Genomic DNA, 23,543 nt, shown 5'->3' with positions numbered 1-23,543 from the left:
AATGAAGTGAAGAGCTCGACGATGATAGTTGCAGCCAATAGAATAGAGGGGTGCTTTTGGGAATAACTGGACAAGATTCAGCTTGACTGTTTCAAACTGAAGAAAGTTAGAAAGCAAGCTTTATTGAGACACTAGTCAGGGACCATTCACGCAATAATGCATTCCAGTGCATTATGACCAAGCTTATTTGAGACATCCATTCTCATAACGGTTTTAGCATGATCTTAAGACTGCAACTCATCACCAAACTTCAACCTTTGTGCGACTTCTAAAGCTAAACCTTACGTGGAGATGCATAAGGTTATTGGACTTACTACAAAGTCTACAACCTTACTTGAGCAAAAGGAAACTATTATCTAATCTGTTGATCTCGGAATTCGTTCACATGGGTATCTTCTCCGAATAAAATTCCAAGGTGCATGGCCCTGACCAAGTCAATTGACTCTCAGATTATGACACGGGTTAAGAACTACGGGTTTGGTAGCATCTTCGAGAACACACTATTTAATACCAAAAACATGGTGGAAGAAGCTTTCAATTTGGTATTGTCAAAGAGAATTGTTTTCTTAAAGGAAAAAAAAAAAACAATGAACGGGCATTATTCCAAATGATGCAGAAAAATTATTACAAATTCCAGTATTTTATACTATTAAAACAAAATAAATGAATCGCGCAACAAACTGGACTGAAGAATTTATTTCAGTGAGAATTTGCAACATGTTTGTGTATATCAAGGATCAAGCCCAGTCAAATACAATAAAAATTTATTCAGAATCCATAACACTTATAGCTCTACTTCCAGCAGGCAAAGGTCATGACTATTGACCAGAGGGCAATCACTTGTGGCCTCTGAAAAATGGCACAACCACAATTGTATCCCATTGCTTCGATAACACAAGTATTATGCCATTCATACATTGTGGAAAAGACAATCCTCTCTAGATTTGCAGGCTATCCAAGCTGCAATTTGAGGAGAGGCTTATTGAAGAAAGCGCTAATATTTGACTTTGAGTTGCAACATTAAAGCTTCATTCTGCCAGGGTTAAACTAGTTATATGACAAAAAAAAAAAATCACGTAAGGAGCAATAGAAGAGCAAGAGAAATCTACAAAAATAATACCTCTCTAAGGCAGCTGGGCTAATGGGAACCACACCACATGGTGAAACTAGAGCATCCACCAATGCATCATTTGCAGTAACGGGTATAACTTCATCAATTATCTGCACAGAATAAGACAGGGCAACTGCAAAACCAGAGCAATTTGTTGAAGAGAAGAATCAGAAATACTAAATGAGCTGAATGGAATGGCCAAGAGTGTGAAGGTAGACTAGAAGTAAGACTAGCATATATACCAAAAAGTGGTTGCTTCCAATTCCTTTCCTTAGCAAGCTCTTTGTAGTTCTTCAAGAAACAATCATAATACCTTTTGAATTTCCATCGCATATGTCAACAAGAACAAAGCAGAAATTAGCAAGGAAGTGTGGATTGTTGCGATCAGATACGCATTACAAGCACAGACAAACCCATGCAAAGACAAGATTGTACACCCACATATAGACACATACAATGCAGATGTGGCTCTGCACTCGTTAATTATGAATTGATTTGGTAACAACAATTATTAATTCCCTATAGATATTAGATGATGGTTTGTTAACCAAGATAAGGCCAGGGGCCACGGCCATAGATAAATGATGCCTACTGCCTCACAGTTGGAAGTTCAACAAATTGAGTCTGAGACCTAAGTTAGGAACCTGCCTGACACACACTGGTGTGATGTATCTCTAAAATATGCAAGATTTACAAAACACTGGAGATTAAGTTAAGTTTCAATAAAAATGGTCCACCCACCCTCCACCACGGCCCAACCGTCTTCCAGATCTGTCAAATGCAAGTCCTAGCAACATTGCAAGAAGAATGTTAGAAAAGCAAAGAGAAGAGGGAGGAAAACTAAGAAGAAAACAGGAGAAACAAATCTACCAGGCATAATGACCAAATCAACTGCATCATTTGCATGCATCACTGTACAAAGAAATACAAATAATATTAGAAAAATGCAAATATGAAAGAAAAAATATAAACAAACAATAGCTCACTAACTTACATTCCTGGAGAATATATCAAATGCACAATCAAAATGAAGATTAAAATGTACCAAAATTAACATAAAATGAGTATTCTGGCTTAGATTGAGAGAGTGATTTGGTGCAGCTTAGGTTAGGTTAGGGAAAAGGGAAGTTCACCACTGTTGATGTAACAAATATGGGCCGTACAAAAGAAGTAGAGAATTTTTAAAGAACAAGCATAAAACCATGAATCATTCAAAGGGCATCAAGTTAAATAGGTTTTCTTAGGAACCTTGGGGCTTCTCCCTTTGCTACTTGTATTTTACTTTGGAAGGCAGAGAAGCGAAAAACACATCTGGGTGTAAAAGAAAACAAGGTTTTAAATAAATTAAAAACTAAATATGTGAATTCTTTCAATGAACGAAATTTATGACTTCATTCTTACATAGAAGGATTAAGTTAGAAGGGGTATGGCATTTCAGTCACTTGTTCATTTGTAATCAAGTATAATTTACTTTCAAGGGACTCTTTTAGTAAGCGAGAAGCAAGTAGCGGAAAAACAACAACAAGACAGAACATTATTCAATGATAAGAGGCAAAGCATGGTACTATGCGGAGATTAAAATGTATACCATCTTCACGTTCATTTCCATCGGCATCAACTGGAGCCGGTTCCAAAATGCTCATCGAATTCGCAACTAAATCATCAATGCGTGAGATATGGAACATCCTCATGTTACAGTTCTTGTCCTCTACACGCGGAACATAAAGCTTTTTTGCAGTCTGCAGCATACTACCATCTAGCATCAAGTTGAAAATAGATTATACAAATTGCCAGAAATAAAACACCCAAAAATAAAGAACAATTACTATTTCCATACTACAGAAGAAACCTGCGGATGGATTCTGCAGAATTTGAGACAACAATTTTAAGGTATTGACTTCTCGTAAAGCACTGCAGCTTATATAGGCACATAATCTCTTACTTGATTTAAACCATGGAGCTTCCAAAACTATAGTCTGAATTACATCATCTACCAAAATAAACACAGAAATTTGGGTTTGGGTTCGAAACTGTTAATTGATAAAAATGTAAGAGAGGATCAAAATGATGGGGTTACCTTCTTGGGATCGGAGGGATGGGTCCATGGACTTGAGGGCTTGGCGGACTTTGGAGCGGAGGATCCGTTTTTGCTTGAAAATGGATTCAAGATGGTCTTGTTCTTGGTTGTTGTTGAACATTGCCACGATGGAGGTTCGCTGGCTGCCTACTGGATCGGAGGATGGTTGCCGAAAAAAAGGTGCTTTGAAGTGGGCTGTGGTGTAAGACATCCAATTCTATCACAATTGCAGCGTAATTTAAAACTTTTTTATTAGGATAAATGATCAAATTGGGCTAAACATTTCAACACTTTTTTAATTAAGTGTTAAATGTTTTAGTTGTAACAATCAAGTATTAAAAGTTTTTGATTTCTTATAATTAAAAGTTAAATTGATAGGTGAATAAAATGTGTATCACATGTTACAGAAAATCACGTGAGTTGTGAGTTGATGATAAGGTAACTGACTTAGCATGTTATCCAAATGACATTGTTTTGATCTAAATTCTGTGCTTAATTTTTTCTCAGTTTTACCTATTTTGCTTCATCTCCTCTCTTATCTAACTTTTTTCTGTTAGCTTTAAAATTATTATAGTTTTGATTATGACAAAATGATGAAATTTGCTTGAACATTATTTGAGTAATCTTTAACAAATTCTTGAAATGATATAACTCTCATACATTTGTTCTTACATAGACATAAGCTTGACTCTTAGAGTTATTGAACTATATCTATAAGCTTGTTGACTTAGGTGTATGAATGCTTATGATTCTCATTCATTAAAGTTTGATTTAAATATTAAAGGAAAATCTTGATACACTCATTAAGAGGGAGTTTTGAATATCTTGTTTAATGATGAAAAAGAAAAAGGAGAGAAGGAAGACTTAATCAAATAGAGTTAAATAGGTCTTCATGTTTAATTTATGTGTGTGATGCTCAGTTTTTGTTTTGTCACGACCTGGAACCTCCCTCAGGCCCATGACAACCGTCGCGACATCTCGATTGACACTGATTACCTGGAATGCCAATCAGAACCCTGCAACGCTTATGTATCAGTTTCTTGCCTTTCTTATGAGCAATCGTTGTTAAGCATTCCGTTTTAAACAATTACCAGTCGTTTTCCGGCTCAAGTAAATCAAAAGACAAAAATTATTTTATTATTTTATTTTTCTTTTAAAAAGATTTATAGACAAATATTACTATTCAAAATATTGATTAAAATGTAGCATTTTTATATAAAACAATATTTATAGAAACATGTGTAAGTAATCTTTTGTAACGTGGAAGTAGAATAAATTTATACATACAATAATTTACAAAATTATAATGTACAATAATAATTACAATGACAAGTGGCTCGTAAATACACCAAGTGTTGGTGATAATAACCTACTGTTTGTGAGATAGATGGGTCAATTGGAATCCTCGACAAAATCGAGTATCTATAAGCTACCACAGGCTTGAAATATTTGAAAAGGAGGTGGGTGAGATTTTGCAATCCAATGAGTAAACAGACATTATTATAAATATCTAAAAGCGAGTAAAATGGAGGCAAGTTTAAACAACAAATCACAAACTATTTCATAAGGTTTTCAATTTATTTTTTAAATCATAAAATATTTGTAATTTACCAAAATAGTTGTTAAGGCTTATGACTTTTATTAGAAACAGGGCTCAAGCCAAAAACTAGTCCTCGGGGATACCTTGACCGAGGCATCTAACCGAGTCCGCCAAGGTTATTAAGATATTTACATGTTAAACACATGTTAGTTTTGAAAACAAGTCGTTCCTTGGCGTTGGCCGAGTTACACATTCACGTGGGGGTTCGACGTGAAGTGAGCTCTAACACTACCCTGAGAGTTACCCTTTTCGCCTCTACAACTGGAGTAACTATGCAACCGGGTTTACCGTACCCCTCTAATAGGCAGTCCACGGAAACCCGTCACTGCAGTGACTAAATCCACCAATTTTAATAAAATTTCAACAGTATAACGTGACTTTTATTTATTTACCCAGCCTACATAGTAAAAGACAACTTACATAAATTCCCAATGCAATTATAAAATATAGCCACATATACTCATATATCATAAGCCATTCATAGGAAAAAATATTTTTCAAGACAATTGACAGCCTCCAATTACTCAATTTCATGATCAAAAGTTTCTTATTTCAGGTAATCAACACAATATATTTATTTGTCACATTTATTTCTGAAACATCAAAAGTCCCATTTTAATCTCATTTTCGTTTCATAAAATACATAAAGAGCATTTAAAAATAAACTCTAGATAATTTACAATAATAATAGGTTTACTCACCGTTTGTACAAATTAAATGCTTTCTAGGTGCTCCGATCACTGTTCGTCGGGTACGACTTCCTTGCCTTTACTGGAAGGCTCTCATCCTAGACACATTGCAAAAAATTACACAATTCACCACATTGATGCTAAATCACTATATAATTGACTTAAATCCTATACTAATGCATGGTATGAAATGCAATAGCCTAAAACGGCTTAAACGCGGTATTAACCTATTTTTGGTACTTTACCCGATAAATTGTTAACGCACTCCATTTTAACTCTAAATTGTCTCATCTTCTCTCCAACATTTCTAACCATTAAATATCAACCAATAACCCTCTTAAATCACCAAAATCAGCTCACTTTCTTCCTTGAAGAATTCGGTCAAAAATGGGACATTAACTCGGTAAATTTTTCACTTTGTTTTTCTATCACATTTAACGATTTTTCATCATTTTCTCTTCATTTCTCTTAGAATAAAAATCAATTCATCATCATTGTACATCATTGAATATTAGTCCAAGGGTGGATATTGTGAGAATTTTATACTTTCTTGCCCTATTTGATTTCTATACACATTTAACTAACTAAAACTACCAATTTAACTAACTAAAACTATCAATTTAACTAAGAATCAAAACATAAAAATTTCAAAATCCTTCCCCTTGAAATTCGGCCAGCCCTTGGTATCACTTTTTGATCTCTTTCCTTAAGCATGCTAAATGGAAACAAAGGCATAGGAAATGTAGAAATCAAGCTAAAGTCAAAAAATCTTACCATCACCTGATGTGGGGTTTAAATGGGCTGATTTTTCTTTAAAATAATATTAAATCATTAAAAAGTGCCATGTGTCACTATTCTATTGGCCCTTTTTTAAAATTTCGTCCTTTAAACTTCAAATTTTCACCACTTAAAATACCATAGTTATTCATACCAAAAATAAATAAATCCTATGATTTTGACACGTTTTGGGTGGTGAAAATTACGATTTTTACCCCGGTGTGACAAAATTACCGTTTTGCCCCTATGTTCTGAAAATTGTCGGAATTGAAAATTTTTACTTCCTATCATTAAATTATACTCCAAATAGTTAATCTTGGTCAAAAATTTCACTCCATGATCAAATTATTATCTTAGGTGGCAAAATGATAATTTTACCCCTAAACATCAAAATTTCAAATTTTTCCCCAAATGAACCCTCGAACTCCGAACGATCATTTTTAGTCATTCCTGGACTGTAAAATATTAAATTTCATCCTACGATTCCTATTTGAACTAGTTCGAGGTTAAATTAACTCAAGTGTACCGTTAGGTACAATACCGGGTTTCGTCTATTCTTAGGGGCTTGCCTAGTGTAATAACATGCTACTCAGTGCATGTATGTCATGACATGTGTTTATAGAGTCGGGTTTTACAGGTTTTGTTGAAATTATGTAAAGAAAAGTAGATGCATTGACTAAGGGGGAGCATCTCATTATGCATAAAGATTTGAAGCATTCATATTGAATATAGACATTGCATTCTTAATCTTGGAGTGATTTGTGATCATAAAAAATAAGAGATAGAGAATGTTGACTCTATATGTTTTTAATGATAGCAAAATATTCCCATTCATTGATGTCTAATGCCTTTACTTGAGTATGCAGGAAAATTAATATATGAAATTAATAAATCAATCTTTCAAAGAGTATATCAAGAGAAAAAGAGGGATAAAAACAACAAACAAACAAAGAGAAAGCTTATTGGTGAAACAAGGAAAAATATTGGTTGATCAAAGTTTCAAATTGAAGAAATGGCGGGCTGAAGAGTTTGAGAAACAGAATCAACTTAGTCGACCAAGACAGTCGACTAAGTGCTCTCTACCAGAATTTGTAACCAAAAACAGAACCAACTTAGTCGACTAAGAGCTCTCTGTCTATAATTTGAACTAGAGCACTATAAGACAGATTAACAGTTAGAACTCATCCTCAACTGTTTCTAATGGCCATAAATTATCAAATTGCCATCAAAGTTGTTTCTCCAAGTATAAAAGGGTCTTCCAATGGTTAGAAATTAGTTTTTGAGAGAATTGAAGGCTTGCAAGTGATAAAAAGCTGAAAAACTAGAAAATCCTCTCTGCACCTTACTGCACTTAAACACCAATCTTTGTAATAGAGTTCAGCACTTCATCTTGTACCATCTAGATCAAGTAAGTGATCATAGGTACTTCTTTATTTCTTCACTTCTTGTACACTTAGAGTGAGAAAGTCACTCTAAGGGATTTATTCAAGCTTGGATTGCTTGATTGAGTGTAAAGGTTCCAACTTAGCCTAGAAAAGTTGGTTGTTGGGTTTTGGTTGATCTTGGTAAAAACCATTGTTGTAGGTTGTGGTTGAGCTTTTGAAAAATCACTGTGGGTTTTGGTTGAGCCCGTGAAAAACCATTGTGAGTGGTTGTGGTTGAGCCTTTGAAAAACCACTTTGGGTTTTAGTTTAGCCCGTGAAAAACTAGTGTAAAAGGTTGTGGCTGAACCTACGAAAAGCCATTGTAAAAGCTTGGTGGAAGCTTGTGAATTTCACTGTTTTTAGTGATTTGGTTTGGAAAATCCTTGGTTGAACAATCAAGGTAGTGGATGTAGGTTTTGGACCGAACCACTCTAAATTGCTGTGCATTGTCTACTCTGTTTTTATTTTCTTTGTGCTATAAATTAATTCCTCATTTTGTCAAGAGCCGATTTATACTATTCACCCCCCTCTAGCACATATTATTGGGACCAACAAGTGGTATCAGAGCCTAACTCTCATTTTTTAAGCTTAACATCCTTAGGGGAGATCCAAATGGCTCTAGAAAAATCTGTAGATGTTGAGGGTCAATGCATAAATATGCCTCCTCAATTTAATGGATCAAACTATTCTTATTGGAGTGCTAGAATGTCCATTTATGTTAGAGCTTATGACTATGAGATTTGGGATGCCATTACCGATGGTCCTTTTATTCCTATGATCACAAATTCGGTAAATGGTGAGAAAACTCCCAAAGATAGAAATAAGTGGACAGAAGTTGAAATGAGGAGAAAACAAATCAAATCTAAGGCCATGCTTGTGCACTTGATTATAGAGAATATGATAAAGTGTCCATGTGCAAAAGTGTCAAGGAAATTTGGTAAAAATTAGAAGAGTTATATGGAGAAACAAATATGGAAAAGGAATTGGAAGACAACTCTTATGGGAATCAATGCTCAACAAGCAACATGACAAATGGATACAAGGAATCAAGTGAAAATGCATCCTCAAATCGAATTGAATTATGCTTCATGGCTCTTGAAGAGTTAAAGGTAACTTCTTCATCATGTGAACTTAATTCATGTGCTTTCAATGAATTACATGATGCTTTTGAGGATTTAGATTTTGAGTTTGAGAAAATGAATATAAAGAACAAGAAAATCATTTCCACACTTAATGTTGAAAATGAATTTTTGATGAAAACAAAAATTGATTTGGAAAAAGAAAATGAAAATTTGGAAAAGGATTTTAAAGCTTACCAAGAGCAAATTGATTTTTTGGAAAAAAGAAATTTTGATGTGAAAATAAAATTTGAAGATTTGTTAAATGAGAAACAAAAGGCTTTCACGAATTCCTCATCTTCCAAAATGACTAAAGGCAATCATTGCACATTTTATAGTAATTGTTCATACACTTGTCCAATTAGAAAATGTTTACCTTATAAAATTAAACAAGTGTGGGTTCCAAAAGGAACTTTATGCAACGAGACTAACTTTCAAGGATCCAAAGCAATTTGGATACCAAAAATCAAATGAAAAATGTCTCTTGTAGGTGTGCTAGAGCAAGGAGGAACAATTCTTGAAGAATGGATGCTCTCTAGTCACACGTAAAGGAAAATGAGTGATTTCTATGCTAAAGTTTTTTAATGAGAATCTTGATTGCTTATTTATTGAATGTTTCATTCATTTGGCTTGGTTTCAAAAATTGTTTGTTACATTGAAAAGTTTAGTTGCCTATTCTTGCTTGAATATTAAGTGCATAATTCTTTGAGCTTTATTGATCAATCTTGACTATGCAACTTGATATGATATGATACATACTATAAGTTGCAAGGAAGTATGAATCTAAAGATGGAGTATGTACTTATATTTGATCTTGAATATATCATCATCCTTATTTTGAGCAAATTGTTTTATTAAGATTGCTTGATTATGGAAAATTTGTTTCAATAAAATTTCCTCATGATTTATGACATTGTTTGCATACTACTTCTTTGAGGAAAAATGATTCTTGTGCATAATTTTGAAACATAAAAAGTTGGATAATGTGATAGAAATATGAGCATACTTGTTGACTTACACTTACACTTATTCAAGTAGCTTAAGACAAGGAAAATTGAGTTAAAAACAAAATTTTCTTTGATTTCCTTGTTCTTAACATATGTCGACCATTTGAACAATCTTGAATTACATTCTAGAACTTACTTGAATAGTTTAAGATGGTTGATAATGAGCTTGAAAGTTTTGACTACTTGAATTGGTACTTTTAAAATAAAATGAGCTTAAATGAGAAAAATGTTGCCATCCTTTAAGTTTAGAATGATTTATGAATTGAACAAGTTTGTTTTATAATCAAAAATACTTATGACTTGTTCTTGTTGGATGTGCATATTTGCTTGTAAGCTTGAATGGTCATAAGGGCATTTTTGGAACATAATTGTGAGATATTTGCAAATGACCCTTGACATGCATAAACATGATTCATTATGCTCATTACACATTTCATAAATCATTTAAAGCATAATTGAACAAAATTGAGTGATATTGAGCTCATGATTTTATACAAAGCATGTCCAACTCAAATCTTGTATATATGATTTAAGTGCAAAATTTTGATAAGAAAGATTAAATCTTTCTCAAATGCTTTTCTTGCAAAACCATTTTGTCCTCCTTGATTGAAAATGATTTATAAATTCTTTATGTTTAATGATATAGCATGGTTGAGAAAACTTGATTTGATATATTTATATAAATTGCACAAATTCGATGTTGCTTAGTATTTCTCTCTTTATTGGTGACATTGATTGAAAAGGATTTCTTAAGCATTATCTTGAGTGAGATAATTTGACATTGATGGTATTTTTCAAGCAAAGGAACGAATCTATTTGCAATATTTGACATCCTTGAGATTATAATGATTTCGATGATACAAAACTTGAACAAGTGTGCCTTATGTTGAAAATGCTATTATAACTTGATCTTATTGCAAATGAATGCTTGAATGACCTCAAGGGCATTTTTGTCCATATGCTGAAAAATTGTAGAAAATGCTAAATTTGATGCTTATTATGCTTAAACATTGTTTAAATGCTTGTTGTTCATGTTATAAGTCAGTCATGCATCATGATGCAAATTGAATATATTTGAACATATTAGAGACATGATTCTTCAAATAAGCATTTCAATTTTTTAGTACTTGTGAACAATGAGCAATAAAAGCCAAAATTTGAGTTCACATGTTTTTCTTGAACAATCTTTGATCATACATGTCCAAAACAATGTTTCAAACATGGTTGAAATGAAATTCTAAATTGTTCTCACAAAATTCCATGTTTTGAGATCATTATACCTTGGAACATTACATGTTTTGCTTTTTTTTCTAGCTTTTCAATGTGCAGGAATCAAGCATAATTAACTCCTTAGCATAGCTAGTAGACTATTGGAGAACTAAATGCAAACAATGCTGCTGGAATGATAAAAACTGGACCCAAGGGATATGCAGTCGACTCTTGAGTGCTCTAAAGCCAAAATGGACAGGTTTTGAGTTTCAAAATGTCTCCTGATATTACTTTTTGTCCTTGCAATATTTTCTATCCTGAATTTCCTTGTCAAAGATGATTCTTGACTCTTAAAAACTTGCATTATGGATACTCTCATGATCATTTGGTGCAAGTACATGTTCTTGAAATTACAAAACTTGCTGAAAACTGGGAAATCTTTTTTGATGACATAAATCTATTTATTCCCAAGCATGACACTCATATTGATTCCATAAATTCTCATGTAGTTGCAATGACAAAATAGAAATATGAGAAATTGTTCATCAATTCTTGAATTTTTTAATTCGATTGGATTTTCATGTGCTTATATAGAAAATTTCTTCTCATGAAAATTGAAATGTTCAAATGCTAATCTAGGAACAATTCTTGAAATATGTTTTACATTTGTGCTCAAATGATTGTTTCAAAATTGATTATGCATACTTATTCGATTAGGATGAACTCACCAAACTTAATGAAAATATTCTTGGTTCATCTACTATATTGGTCAAGACACATGCTTATATGATTTTTCTTTATGCTTGACCTTAAGGTTTGAAGTCTAAGACTTGACTTGAGCTATGCATTTGAATATGAATTTAATTGTCAAGTTTGATCATGGCATATATAGTGAGTTGACATAGTTGAAATTTATTTTGAATATGCATTTAAATGTTAACTATGTCTTCATTGAGCCTTAACGTTTACGTGATCTAAAGATTTTGTGTGAATCCAATTTTAGCTTATAGGTCACCATAAACAACTTGACATGTGAAATAAAATATGGCCTATAGCTTTGGTTAGCAATGAATGCCTAATGTAAAACCCGACCCTATAAACGCATGTCATGACATACATGTACTGAGTAGCATGTTATTACGCGAGGAAAGTCTCTAAGAATAGACGAAACCCGGTATTGTACCTAACGGTACACTTGAGTGGATTTAACCTCGAACTAGTTTAAATAGGAATCGTAGGATGAAATTTAATATTTTACAGTCAAAGAATGAATAAAAATGATTGTTCGGAGTTCGAGGGTTCATTTGGGGTAAAATTGAAAATTTTGATGTTTAGGGGCAAAATCGTTATTTTGCCACCTAAGATAATAATTTGGTCATGGAGTGAAATTTTTGACCAAGATTAACTATTTGGAGTATAATTTAATGATAGGAAATGAAAATTTTCAATTCTGGCAATTTTCGAAACATAGGGGCAAAACGGTAATTTTATCGTTTCAGGGTAAAAACGGTAATTTTCACCACCCAAAACTTGTCAAAATCATAGGATTTATTTATTTTTGGTATAAATAGCTATGGTATTGTAAGTGGTGAAAAATTGAAGTTTAAAAGATGAAATTTTAAAAACGGACCAACGGGAAAGTGACACATGGCATTTTTTTAATGATTTAATATTATTTTAATGAAAAGTCAGCCTATTTAAACCCCATATTAAGTGATGGCCAGCCATAAGGAGAGAACAAGAGAGAAAATAGAGAGGAAAGGAAGAAAAGAGAAAAACCAAAGGAAAACTAGAAAATTCAAAGGGGAAATCGCGTTTTTTGACTGTTTATGCGTCTAACGGTAAGATTTTTTGACTTTAGCTTGATTTCTACCTTTCCTATGCCTTTATTTCCATTTAGCATGCTTGAGGAGAGAGATCAAAAAGTGATATCAAGGGCTGGACGAAATTCAAGGGGGAGGATTTTGGAATTTTTAGGTTTTGATTCTTAGTTAAATTGGTAGTTTTAGTTAGTTAAATGTGTATAGAAATCAAATTGGACAAGAAAGCATGAAATTTTCACAATACCACCCTTGGCTGAATCTTCAATGATGTACAATGATGATGAATTGATTTTTATTCTAAGAGAAATGAAGAGAAAATGATGAAAAATGGTTAAATGCGATAGAAAAACAAAGTGGAAAATTTACCTAGTTAATGTCCCATTTTTGGCCAAATTTTTCAAGGAGGAAACTGAGCTGATTTTGGTGATTTTAGAGGGTTATTGGCTGATATTTAATGGTTAGAAATGTTGGAGAGAAAATGGGACAATTTAGAGCTAAAATGGAGCGCGTTAGCAATTTAACGAGTAAAGTGCCAAAAATAGGTTAATATCGGGTTTAAGCCGTTTTAGGCTATTGCATTTCATACCATGCATTAGTATAGGATTTAAGTCAATTATATAGTGATTTAGCATCAATGTGGTGAATTGGGTAAATTTTGCAATGTGTTTAGGAAGAGAGCCTTCCGGTAAAGGCAAGGAAGTCGTACTCAACGAACAGTGATCGGGGCACCTAGAAAGCATTTAATTTGTACAAATGGTGAGTAAACCTATTATTATTGTAAATTATCTAGAGTTTATTTTTAAATGCTCTTTATGTATTTTATGAAACGAAAATGAGATTAAAACAAGATTTTTGATGTTTTAGAAATAAATGTGACAAATAAAAATATATTGTGTTGATTATGAAATTGAGTAATTGGAGGCTGTCAATTATTTTGAAATATATATTTTACTATGAATGGCTTATGATATATGAGTATATGTGGCTATATTTTATAATTGCATTGGGAATAAATGTAAGCTATTTTTACTATGCAGGCTGGGTAAATAAATAAAAGCCACGTTATACTGTCCAAATTTTATTAAAATTGGTGGGTTAGTCACTGCAGTGACGGGTTTTCGTGGACTGCTGATTAGAGGGGCATGGTAAATCCGGTTACATAGTTACTCCGGTTGCAGAGGCGAGGAGGGTAACTCCCAGGGTAGTATTAGAGCTCACTTCACGTCGAACCCCCACGTGAATGTGTAACTCGGCCAACGCCAAGGAACGGCTTGTTTTAAAACTAAAAATGTGTTTCACATGTAAATATCTTAACAACCTTAGTGAACTCGGTTAGATGCCTCGACCAAGGTATCCTCGAGGATTAGTTTTGGCTTGAGCCTTATTTTTAATAAAAGTCAAAAGCCTTAACAACTGTTTTGGTAAATTACAAATATTTTATGGTTTAAGAAATAAATTGAAAACCTTATGAAATGGTTTGTGATATGTTGTTTAAACTTGCCTCCATTTTACTTGCCTTTAGATATTTATGATAATGTCTGTTTACTCATTGGGATTGCAAAATCTCACCCACCTCATTTCCAAATATTTCAGGGCTGTGGTAGCTTGTAGATACCCGATTTTGTCGAGGATTCCAGTTGACCCCTCTATCTCACAGACAGTAGGTTACTAGCACCAACACTGGGTGTATTTTGGGCCACTTGTCATTGTAATTATTATTGTACATTACAACTTTGTAAATTTTTATATGTATGAATTTATTTTACTTTCACGTTACAAAAGATTATTTACACGTGTTTCTATTTTTATATTGTTTTATATAAAAAATGATATATTTTTGTCTTTTGATTTACTTGAGCCAGAAACTACTGGTAATTGTTTAAAACGGAATATTTAAAAACGATTGCTCACAAGAAAGGCAAGAAATTGATATGTAAGCTTTGCGGGATTCTGATTGGCATTTCGAGTAATGAGTGTCAATCGGGACGTCGCGACGGTTGTCATGGGCCCGAGGGAGGTTCCGGGTCGTGACACTTAATGTGCTTTGATTAAATATATCTTTCTTGAATCTTGATAATTGGTATTCATTGATGATTGAATGTTCACTTTGAATATATTCATGAGTTGAGTGCTTTACTTTCAATATTCTATAACAATCGATATCACTCATGAATTATGAATTATTGAGAAATTGCATGTACCTTGAACTTTAATGATTGCATATTTTTTCAATGGGTCTATGTCTATATTGAACTCATGCTTGCATTTTGATGAACAAAATTGGAATCATGATTAAGGACGATGGCCATGTTATTTCTTGTAACCATGTTTGTGCTTATTTGATCATAACTCTTTTACATGATTCAATAAGTGCAAAATGCTTTGGTCATGCTTTATTAATAATGATATGCCTTTTGTGAAAGTTCTCCTTGAATTGACAATTTCATATATAATTTGGAGAATACATCTTGCTATGCTTGCCTTAAAATGACTTGGATGAATGACCACATGAAAATGATTTGGAAGAATACTCGCCAAGAATGCTCAATGATGATATTTTTTTAATTTCTCCTTGAGTTGCTATTTTTGTATATGAATTAGGGATTTTCTTGGAAATGCTTGAGTGAAACTTCTTGGCTAATTGATATTGGAATAAATAATGAATGTTTGATGATGATTGATAATACTTGATGATAATTGAGAATAATGCTTGAAGACTAATGATACCTTAGACATGCCTAGGAACTACTTGGCAAATACTTCTTGAAAATATGAGTATGTGATGCATATGTTGAACATTTATTCAAATGATCATACTTTTTTTTGGTTCCATGAACACTTGAGTATTAAGGAAATAATTGAATATCCATTTGAATGCTCATTTATTCTAGGCTCATGATTTCTCTTCTAATACTTGATCTATTGAGGATCTCTAACAATTTGTGTTGAGCTTATGATTTCTTAAGGGGGAGTGAATCATTGTGTCACGACCCAAATTTCGGGCCATGACCGACGCATGGGCCCAATGAACGTAGTCCACTAAGCCTAAGCAAGCCTATTAATCTGACATGTTTATGATTCCATCATAAACTGCTAAGTCACATTTCATAACTTAGAATCAAAATAATACTACACATTGCCATCTCATACTAGCATATCAAACAAGTGTATATACATTGTCTACAACATGTATCTTAACAATTTACATTAGGTTCGTCTATACACAACAAAATAATACTCGACTTCCAGCGGAGGGACTTGAACGAATGTACAGCTACTGAATGCCGAGACACTTACTAAAAGATGGATATAAGTCTACAAGGACACCTCGTCCTAGTTACCGGCTACCTCGTGATCTGAAAACATGAAGTTGAAAACGGTGAGTATAAACTCAGTGAGTGAACAAGGAAGGGAACAAGCAACAACAAGGGAAAATTTAAAAATCATGATGCACTTGTTTCAAAACAATGCAATTTAGTTCCATTCATATTAAAAACCCTTCATCAAGCCTTTAAATGATTGATCATTTGAAAATCATGAATCCATACACAACGAACCATTTGAAGAATGAAAGCTTCAATAATATGTAAGCAAGTTAAATATGACAACGAATCTTCGTTGCAGCGAAAAGGCATTCTCTCTGCAGCGTAGTTGCAGCGAGAATGAATTTTCGTTGCAGCGACGTTGGGATTTGGTTATTAGCTGAACAAGGGTTTCTCAACTGATCGAGGGTTTCTCACTAAACCTCCTCATTTTTAAACTTAACTCATTTAATCCTTAATGTCGGAAGTCTATGCTCCGATATGGTAGCAAATAAGTGAAAGATAGGGCAGCAATTGGACAAGATAGGAGACCAAAATAGAAGGTTTCTCGCTGCAGCAAAATTCAGCTGATGAAACAGAGAGCTTCTCGCTGCATCAAGATTCCTTTTTGCTACGACGAGAAGCTACAATTACTATCTCGCTGCAGCGAGATTCATTTTGGCTGTAGCGAGAACCAGTTCTGGTGAAGGTTCTCAAACCCGAGAGTTTCTTGCTGCAGCGAAATATAGGGCACCAATGAAAGATTTCCCTTTTCTCCCAAAGAAAAACCACCTTGCTGGAATGTCCAAACCAACATGAAACACATGACAGTTTTTCAAAGTTTAACATGTCAAGTTTCACATGCATTACAACCATATACCATTACTCATAAATTTCCTATAACACACATATTTACATATGTATATATGTATACGTATACCCATCATCATCATGCACATCATCTCATCATCATCATACACACCATCACATCATCATCATCACCAGCTCATGCGCACTCCCTACTCGCACATGGCTAGGTCATCACCGGGTTATGCGCACTCCCTACTCGCACATAACCGGGTCATCCTCGGCTTATGCGCACTCCCTACTTGCACATAGCCGAATCAATATAATTACACAACACTATATTCAAACATATATGTATATCAACATAATGCAGCCTCATAGAAATCCATAATAACCACATGTCATAACATAAACCATTTCTCAAGAGCTTGTTCCCAAGGCATTCATTTTTTAGAAAAGTTGTATAAAACCATTCAAAAACTTTGTACAAAACAGTCACATTCCCAAAATGATTTTGATAGGCAATCCACTCACCGATTGATTGTAGAGCCTTTAGATGACTCCAATTTTCCCTAATTGTCCAAATGAGATGATGGGACTTCCTTAGAACCTAGGATCACATTAGCATAAGCAATAGGTCAATTTACATACTATGAACCCTAAAAGCTATCTCTTAGCTAGTTTTCAATTGCCACATTAAATGGCTATCTATGTTCACTATCTTAATCACAAAAAAGTAATGAACATACTCAATAATAAAACAGCTTTTAATCTAAATTACTAGCCATTTTCTACAGCTAAAAATCGAGCTTAGTTCATCACTCACCCTTGGGTTTCTTTGTAGTTGAATTCCCTTCAAATAGCTTCCAAATAAATGGGGTAATTCTCTTTTTCTCTCTCTAAAATGCCCAACTAGTGAGAGAAAGTATGGAAATAAGCTTTACCAAGGGTTTTAAAGTGAAAGAGTGAAAGAGTACTAGGGTTCTAGTCAAAAGAGCTCAAAAGTATGAAAACTAGAGCTAGAGAGAGAAAATTTTGCAAGCTACATATCAAGCTTTCATGGAGGTTTTGAAGAAACGTGAGAGAGAAGAAGAAGAAGAAGACAAGCTACTGGAAAATGGGAGAAGAAATTGCTGGAAGAAAGTATTTATAGGCCAAACTTATCCATTCCCTTAAACTTACGAAAATGCCCTTGACTAGTTAGCTTGTTCTTATGCAACCCTTTGTGCAATCTTTTTACTCCTTTGACAATGGGACAAGATCCATAATGGTCTAGACATGCTCGGGTTCATTGAAACTTAAAATTTTAACCCGAGGTGAAAAATGACCATTTTGCCCCTACCGTGAAAATTATTGTCATTTCTAGTTTTCTTCGTGTTTTCATCATTACATGTCATTTATGCAGTCTTATGCCTATTTAGACCTTAAAATATCATAAAACTTTCTTTTGGGAGCTTATTAGAGAAAATGACGAAACTACCCTTGGCTTGTATTATTACATCTATGCTTAGTTACAAGCCTATAGAGGTTGGGGTCTTACACATTGTCCTTGATATCATAAGCAATTAAGATCTTCAACAACAAGATTTGGTTAGATTCAAGATTTGGTGTTTTTCGCTACCGGTAACATCTTTCTAAACACTAAAATAGCTATTGTGCCTTATATTACTTTTCACTTAAACGTGAATGTTGAAATGCATAATTGGTATCAAGTTTTAAGTTTTCTCAATTAGTGTCTAGCTTTAAAAGTAGCATCAAGCTTTATAATTATCTCTTCTCTCTTGAGCTTTAAATTGATCATATCTTTATTAAATGTATTAAGCCTTGAAGTTGATATGCTTGGAATGCTTAATGATAAAGGAAGTCTTTACTAGTGGTTTACCAATTGATATAATGAGTTTAAAATGATTCCATCTCTCATAATTGATATTGTGCTTTTACAAAAAGGGAGATTTTACTTATATCTATCAATTGGTATATTAAGCTTTAACGCTTGGTATTAGAGTTGAAATATGGCTTATGTGCTTATTGAACATCTTTATTGTGAGACCTCAACCCCTATAGGCTCATAAAGGGGCATAGGCGTAATAACCCTGGCCAGGGGTAGTTTCGTCATTTCTTCTAATAAGTTTTCAGAAGGAAGTTTTCTGATATTTAAGGTCTAAATAAGCATAAAGACCAAATAAATGATGTATAATGATGAAAACACGAAGAAAACTAGATGTGGCAATAATTTTCGCAATAAGGGTAAAATGGTCATTTTGCACCCCGAGACAAAATTTTTAAGTTTTCATAAACTCGGGTATATTTAGACCATTGTGGACTTGGCCTCAGTGTCAAAAGAGTAAAAAGATTTCACAGAGGATTTGAGAAGAACAAGTTAACTTGCTAAGGGCATTTTCGTAATTTCAAGTGGAATGGATAAGCTTAAGCTATAAATATCTTTTTCTTCTAGCAGCTTCTTCATTCTCCAGCAGCTTCTTCTCCTTCTTCTTCTTCTTCTTCTTCCATTTCACGTTGCTTCCATCCTCCATGGAAGCTTGAAATGAAACTTTCACAACTTTCTCTCTCTAGCTCTAATTTTCATACCTTTGTGCCATTTTGACTAGAAGCCTTATGCTCTTTCACTCTCTCACTTTAAAACCCTCAAAAAGTCCTTGTTCAGCACTTTCTCTCACTAGTTGGAGGTTTTAGAGAGAGAAAGAGAGATTTTTCACATTTATTTGGAAGCTATTGGAAGAGAATTCAACTACAAAGAAACCCTAAGGTGAGTGATGAACTAGGCTTGATTTTAAGTTGTTGATAATGGCTAGTAATTGGGATTATGAGCTATCTTATTATTGAGTTGTTTACTCATTTTTAGTGTGATTAGAGTAGTGCAAGGAATAACCATTTGATATAGTTGGAAACTAATTAGGAATGACTAGTAGAATTTGAATTAGAAACTAGCTTTTGGAGTGATATTAATGTAAATTGGATTGGTTGTGATGTTGTGTGTGTATAGGTTCCAACAAGGCCTCACATGTCCATTTTGAGTATTAATTGAGGTTAGAGTCAAGCAAAAGAAACAACAAGACTGGTGAGTGAACTTGCATTTCAAAGTATTTTTGGGAATGTGAATGTGTTTGCACAAGACATTAAATGATTTTATCAAACTTTTCTTAAGAATGGGTGCCTTGGGAACAAGCCCTTGATAAATTATCTTTGTGTTGTGATATATGGCTATTATGGATTCATATATTGCTACATTATGTTGATATATATATACATATGAATATATTGTTGTGTAATGATATTGACTCGGCTATGTGCGAGTAGGGAGTGCGCATAAGCCGATGATGACCCGGTTATGTGTGAGTAGGGTGTCACGACCCAAATTCCGGGTCATGACCGGCGCATGGGTCCAATGGACGTAATCCACTAAACCCAAGCAAGCCTATTATTTATTTTACTTATGATTCTATTTATTATCACTAAGTCCTATTTCATGACTTTGAGTCAAAATAGTAATATACATTGCCAACTCGTACTGGCATTACTCTTTTAAAATTTACATTTAAGTTCATCTATACATAACAAAATAATACTCGACCTCCAGCGGAGTGACTCGGATGGATATACAGCTACCGAATGCCGAGACACCTACCAGAAGATGTACACAGATCTACAAGGACACCTCGTCCTAATTATCGGCTACCTCGTGATCTGAAAACATGAATTTGAAAATGGTGAGTATAAACCCAGTGAGTGAACAAGGAAGGGAACAAGCAACAATTAGGAAAAATTTAAAATCATGATGCACTTGTTTCAAACAATGCAATTTAGTTCATTCCTATTTAAAACCCCTCCAAACCCCAGAGTTTTTCGCTACAGCGAGCATGAATTTCGATGCAGTGAAAACAAAGCAACAAGAGAAACATTTTTTTTCCTCACTCAACAAAAGCCATCCTGCTAAACTAATAAAATCAACCTAACATTCATGAAAATTCTCAAAGTATAATGTGTCAAATTTTACGTACATTACAACCATAAATCATTGTCCATCAATTTGCTATATCACACACATTTACATATGTATATATATATATATATATGTATATACCCATCGTCATCATCTCACCAACCCATCATCATCATCACCAGCTCATGCGCACTCCCTACTCGCACATGGCTGGGTCATCACCGGATTATGCGCACTCCCTACTCGCACATAATCGGGTCATCACCGGGTTATGCGCACTCCCTACTCGCACATAACCGGGTCATCCTCGGCTTATGCACACTCCCTACTCGCACATAGCCGAGTCAACATAATTACACAACATTATATTCAAGCATATATGTATATCAACATAATGCAGCCACATAGAAATCCATAATAACCACATTTCATAGCATAAACCTTTTCTCAAAAGCTTGTTCCCAAGGCATTCATTTTCATGAAAAATTGCATAAAATCATTCAAACACTTTGTTCAAAACAGTCATATTCCCAAAACAATTTTGATAGGCAGTCCACTCACAGGTATCGAAAAATCCGGATTTCGGGTGAACTCTGACTAATAGTCCTCAGGCGCAATTCCTTTGCCTTTTCCGGATGTCTCACCACCTTGACAAATAACAAAGTTGAGGAATTTACTATATTGTCCCTAAATTGATATAAATTAATTTAAACTACTAATGCTTGATATGTAAATGCACAAATATACCCGATTACCGCTTAATCACGATATCGATTAAATTTGACCGATCACCCGATTAATCGGCGATTGTGTCCAAATCACCTCCAAATTAATTCATTTCTCCTCTAATACCTTAATTTACCACATACATTTAAATAAAGCCAAATTCAGCATTAGAACCCTCACAATTCCTTATAGAAAAAAATTTGGTCATTTGGTGTACTAGCATCGAATTTTTTCTACATAACCGTTTCACCTTACTTCATCATTTTCCATGCCATTTTCCTTGAAATAAAAACAATCCCCCATTGATATTCAGCCCTCATGGTTCAGCCAACAAGGAACCCTAGAGAAATTAAATATTTCTTTTGTGTTTTTGTTCATAACCATGCTTAACTATCCCTAAACACTAACATAGTCTAAAATCAAATTATTCCAACAACAATTCCTCTTCCATACCCATTTTTCAGAATTGAATTCATCATGATAACTCAATATTCAACCATGGAAATCAAGAACAAAAGCATGGGTAAGCTAGGTATCAAGGAGAATTAAAGAAATTTTAACTTACCTAGCTTGTTTCCTTGATTTCTTCACTTTTTCTTTGAATTTCCACCTAGGTTTTCTTGTTTTTCCTTTTGTTCTTCCTTTTTTCTGGTTGCTGGATGTCTAGGCCGAATATGGTGAGGGAATTGGGGATTTAATGGGCTGATTTCTATAGAAAATAATAAAATAATCAAGCATGCCATGTGTCACATGCTTATTGGCCAAATTTTTAACTTTTTGACTTTTTCTTCTTAATTTTCCACCACAAATATTCTGGTATTTATCCAATCCTACCACAATTAAAATCCCTTGGTCTTGACAAGTGCTGGGCCGAAAATTTTACTGATTTGCCCCCGAGATAAAAAAATTACGATTTTGCCCTTATACTCCGAAATGTACCGGAATCTCATTATTTCTACTTTTCAACCTAAAATAACACTAATATTGATCAATATTAACCAAATGGGGCAAAAATTGTTTAAAAAAATTTTCGTTTAGTCCACTAGTGGCAAAATTACCATTTTGCCCTTCTGCTCCATAAATACCGGGAATCACAATTTTTCACTACTAAACATCATTTTATACTCCAATAATCATAATTATATTTCATATAATTATTCTTGGTCAAATGTGATCAAATCTTGGCTAAAAATCTCCATTTACTCATCAAATGGTAAAATTACCGTTTTGTCCCTAATTGGTCAATTTTCTGATGGACTCCAAACTGGACCTTGAACTCCAAATCACTATTCTAAGTCATTCTGTTGGTTTTAAAATTTTCAAATTCCTCTTAGAATTTCTATTTGAACTAGTTCAAGGCTCGATTTAACTTAGTTGTACCACTCGATACAATACCGTCTTTTAATCGAGCTTGACAGGGTCTCACATAGGGAGTGCGCGTAAACCGGTGATGACCTAGCCATGTGCGAGTAGGGAGTGCACATGAGCTGATGATGATGGGATGGTGTGCATGATGATGATGGGTATATATATATATATATATATATACATATACATATGTAAATATCTGTGTTGTAGGAAGTTTATGAGTAATGGTATATAGTTGTAATGCATGTGAAATTTGGCATGATGAATCTTGAGAAATTCCCATTTTCTTGAAAATTGATCTTTATTGCAGCACCAAACGAATTTTTTGTGCAAAGGAGGCCCCTTTTTCACTTAGGTGCCCTACTTATCTCTGCAGCGAGAAACATTCTATTTTGGCAGCAGAAAATTCGCTGCAGCGAAAACAAATCTCGCTGCAGCGAGAAACTCTCAGGTTCTGATGCAGTGCCTTCATTTTGATGAAGATTTTGACCTCCTTCCCATCCGAAATGAGAAAAATGGTAAACATCAAAGTTGTATCCCTACC

At 34.0% G+C, this 23,543-nt stretch overlaps 1 protein-coding gene across 4 annotated transcripts; it reads right to left on the bottom strand.

Annotated features, from left to right (window-relative positions):
- Positions 1–664: 664 nt before the first annotated feature.
- On the bottom strand, positions 665–3,472 carry 5-FCL (5-formyltetrahydrofolate cycloligase). 4 transcript variants are annotated; one of them, XM_018117816.2, is made up of 8 exons: positions 3,189–3,472; positions 3,054–3,101; positions 2,700–2,867; positions 1,982–2,023; positions 1,853–1,898; positions 1,354–1,424; positions 1,121–1,244; positions 665–1,047 (listed from the first exon to the last, which is right to left on the bottom strand). In XM_018117816.2, exons 1-8 carry the CDS (start codon positions 3,397–3,399, stop codon positions 1,029–1,031), a joined length of 729 nt encoding a protein of 242 aa, XP_017973305.2. In that variant the 5' UTR covers positions 3,400–3,472; the 3' UTR covers positions 665–1,028. The 4 variants fall into 4 exon arrangements, with proteins under 4 accessions (XP_017973305.2, XP_017973304.2, XP_088660448.1 ...); XM_018117815.2 differs by having other exon boundaries at positions 2,961–3,101; positions 3,189–3,471; XM_088804322.1 differs by having other exon boundaries at positions 665–1,033; positions 2,961–3,101; positions 3,189–3,467.
- Between the last annotated feature and the right edge of the window lie 20,071 nt (positions 3,473–23,543).

Source organism: Theobroma cacao, chromosome 3 (genome assembly GCF_053813885.1).
Source record: "Theobroma cacao isolate CCN51 chromosome 3, ASM5381388v1, whole genome shotgun sequence".
In the NCBI taxonomy this organism is placed as follows: domain Eukaryota; kingdom Viridiplantae; phylum Streptophyta; class Magnoliopsida; order Malvales; family Malvaceae; genus Theobroma; species Theobroma cacao.
Note: the sequence above shows the minus strand (reverse complement) of the source record. Positions and strands in the feature narration are given on the sequence as shown.